The sequence below is a fragment of the Vicia villosa genome, unplaced genomic scaffold (genome assembly GCF_029867415.1).
Source record: "Vicia villosa cultivar HV-30 ecotype Madison, WI unplaced genomic scaffold, Vvil1.0 ctg.002775F_1_1, whole genome shotgun sequence".
Lineage (NCBI taxonomy): Eukaryota > Viridiplantae > Streptophyta > Magnoliopsida > Fabales > Fabaceae > Vicia > Vicia villosa.
In genome coordinates, this window is record NW_026706027.1 from 241214 (window position 1) to 244823 (window position 3610).

General features: G+C 43.6%; 1 protein-coding gene across 1 annotated transcript; it reads right to left on the reverse strand.

Moving 5' to 3' along the window:
• Positions 1-1618: 1618 nt before the first annotated feature.
• LOC131639775 (uncharacterized) lies at positions 1619-3360 on the reverse strand. Its single transcript, XM_058910234.1, has 3 exons — positions 3354-3360; positions 2233-2814; positions 1619-2139 (listed from the first exon to the last, which is right to left on the reverse strand). Exons 1-3 carry the CDS (start codon positions 3358-3360, stop codon positions 1619-1621), a joined length of 1110 nt encoding a protein of 369 aa, XP_058766217.1.
• Positions 3361-3610: the final 250 nt, after the last annotated feature.

Sequence of the window (3610 nt, forward strand, 5' to 3'; positions counted from 1 at the left end):
AAGTATTACTAACCATGTGCTGAAGATACGGCCCTTTCAGAGTACCCATAAACAGATCAATCAATTCACGGTCGAGGAGGGGAGGTTGAACTCTAGCAGAAAGTTCACTCCACCTCTGGGCGTATTCTTTGAAAGATTCTTCAGACTTCTGTGCCATATTTTGGAGTTGGGCGCGACTGGGAGCCATAGCGGTGTTATAGTGGTATTGTTTCAGGAAGGCATCAACAAGTTCTCCCCAAGTACTAACATTAGCCCTCTCAAGTTTCATATACCACTCCAGTGGGGCTCCAGTGAGACTATCCTGGAAGAAATGCATGAGTAGTGGTTCATTCTCAGCATGGGCGGCCATCTTACGGCGGTAGGAACGGAGGTGAGTTTCTGGGCAGGTGACCCCCTTGTACTTATCGAAATCCGGCACTTTAAATTTCGGGGGAATAACAATCCCGGGTACCAGGCACAGGGCAGAAGTATTGAAGCTTGAGGTTTTGGCGACTTCAACGGCCTTGAGGCGTTCCTCGAGAGCTTGGTACATTTTAGCAGTTTCGGTTATCTCAGTAGTAAGATCATGATCAAGATCAATAACGTTGTGGTGATCGTCCACCAACTTAGGGGTGCCACCATCAGGACCCTCCCCAAGTTTTGGTACTCCAACAGCAGAAGTGGTAGGAGTCTCTTTGACCAGACTAGCGACACTCTTCCTGAGTTCATCCTGTCCTTGAACGACGGCATGGAGGGTCTCCATGAGCTGGGTCATTCTTTCCCCCATGACATCCATATCCCTACGGAGGGCAGCTTGATTCTGTTCAAAATGGTCCATGATCCTTTTCTCGTTGTTCCTGGTGCTGTAAGGAAGTCAGCTTTGTTGTTGAAGCGGAAATCTGTTGCTGGAAAGGGACCCCAATTAGTTTCTTGTACAATAACCTGAAAATGCAATGTGATAATGTGAATGTATGAGTGCATGTGTGCTTATGACGTGATGTGCCATTTTCAGAGTATCCAAGATTTTAATATTGATATAGAATAGCTAACAACGTGATAGAGGACAAGCATTAAGAGAAACAAAGGAACTAGTTCTTTTCATCCATAACAGAAATTTAAACTTGGGAGATACCATACATCAACAAGATAGTTCAACAAGGAAAAATAAAGGACCCCATCCAACAAGTCTGGTGGTGGTCAAGACATATAGACTCAAACATCGATCCATCTGAATATAAAAGAGAGGTCCTCCTTGTCTGAAGTTCTCATCACTCCACTTCTTGGTTTCATCAAACAGTTTCTTGGTTGCCTTCCTATCTCTTCCTTTGACGAAGCTTTGGATTACCACGTCCTTTCGATATAACTGCCCATCTAGCTTCTTGCAGCACTCCCTGAGTTCGTCACATCCTTTGCATTCTGGGAGATAATCCTTCTCAGATACGTCCTCCATACTCATCATTCGATCTCTGAGCTTGGCATTTTCTTCTGTTAGTCGAGTATTACGGAGGTGACTTCCTTTCAGTTGAGTCTCAACTGCCATTCTTTGGGTGGTCTCTTCTTCCAGTTTCTTTTTCAGACTCCGCACTTCAGCTCTAGCCTCCCTTTCTAATTTGAGTTTATAAGCTTTCAAGTCTTCTTTTTACTCTCGCCTGAGTTTCTCTTCTACCTCTTTTACGGCCCTTTTTATGATCTCCTGGTGATCCTCAACAACAACAGTGGTATCTCTTTCACCTTTTTCCGTTCTAGCCCTCTTTTGAACTCTCAAAGATCCTTCTTTCAGCACCTTGGCTTCATGTGTCAACTCAACCCTTATTTGGTCCACAAGATGATGTTTTGGTCGCGCATCTGACCTCTTTTCGTGCAATTTGGTGCTTTCCATATTCACTTGGATGCAATTCTCAGCAGGCATAGTGGCATTTGGAACCTTAGGTGGTTGCTCGTACAATGGGTTAACCTTCGGGAAAGGCAACAGGCGATCTTTAACTCTATCTTCAACCCAATCTGTGTAGGCTTGTTTGGCAACGGCATTCTTTTCACCTAGAGAAATATGATCACTTGTATGGATGCTATTCCAGGCACTCCTCACTTTTTCTAGACCCTTTGGATCGGTTCCCTTCTCAAAGCAAACGGATTCGAATATTTCTTTGTCCAAAGGCTTGTCTTTAAGTGCAAAACCCAACTGACGCAGCGCTAGCTTAGGATTATAATTGATAACACCTTTGGTTCCTATGAGGGGAACGTTATCAAAATTACCACAACTAGTTATAACTTTCTCCACGTCCATTCCAGTAGGACACCAAACAATGTCATTTCCAGTAAGCCCCATGATCCTTTGAGGCCATTTCTGAGTAGAAGTAACGAAAGGACCACTTGCAGGTAGGTGGGACTTAAACCAGGTGTATAACAACGACAAACAATTTCTTATGGCTCCTCCTTTCCCATATCGAGAGTGAACGGAATAGTACGTATCGGCTAGCAAAGTAGGGATCGGATTCTTATCCACAAAAAGACATATAGCGGCCAAATCAACGAACTTGTGAATGTTAGGGAACATCACGATCCCATAAATCAAAACGGCCAGAAGGGCGTTGAAAGCTTCCCACAATTTTTTGTTAACCAATTCTTGAGCTTTTTCAACCAAGAAACTCATATAGAAACCATGAACGTTACCATTCTTCTTCCAATTTCCATGAACGTCTCCTATGCTCAAATAAAGAGTGTTGGCAATGTAATCCAAATCAGGTTTCTCTGGGACACAAACAAAAGGGACCTTGTGTTGAATCTTGATATTGAGAAAGTGAGAGTACTCCTCGAGAGTGGGAGCTAATTGATAACCTGAGAAGGTGAAACAACGCAAGTCGGGATCATAGACCTGGAGAAGAGTAGATAAATCCCATTCGTCAACATGTGAATATAAAAGAGTCAAGATGTTGCCATAATTCTCAGTGAACACTGTTTTATTGTGACCAGTAATCAATCCACCCAACTGTCCCAACTAAATCATGCCCTCACGATGGAAACTGTAAGTGTGAGTACGCCTTGTAGCTTCTTTGGTAGCGGTCACGTTGTTAGCCATCCTGGATGAAAAGTAATAACCTCAGATACCCTGAAAAAATGGCATGCATATGAGAGATAATACTATTTTTCTTTTTTCTTTTTTTTTCTTTTTTTTTTATTACATCTTTATTCTCTTTTTTTTTGGAAAATAAATATGCCATGATGAAAATGATGCAATGGAGGTTCCCCCAACACGGGAGAGTTGTTGTGTTGTCTCTAAGCAGAATCGAATGTCGTGAGGTCAAAGTTCCGGCATAGGTGCCACACAGCTATAAGAATAATAGTCACCGACAGAACACAATAGTCACCAACGGTACCTGTCATGTATATCCCTCCCCACTCACAGGTGAATCTAGACACGGACAAGTGGTCCCTAATGGTCGCCCAGAATCCTCTAGTCGGACACCTTGCGATCTGCACAAAGGGTGCAGGGCAAAGGCATCGTCGAGAGAACTGAATCCGGGTTGTGGTGTCTCATGTCTCCTCATACGTGTCAAGGGCCACGCGATTCAACATGAGTATCCACGCTAGCCTAGGTGTATACTGGCCTGGGGATTGGGCCTTTATCTCATAG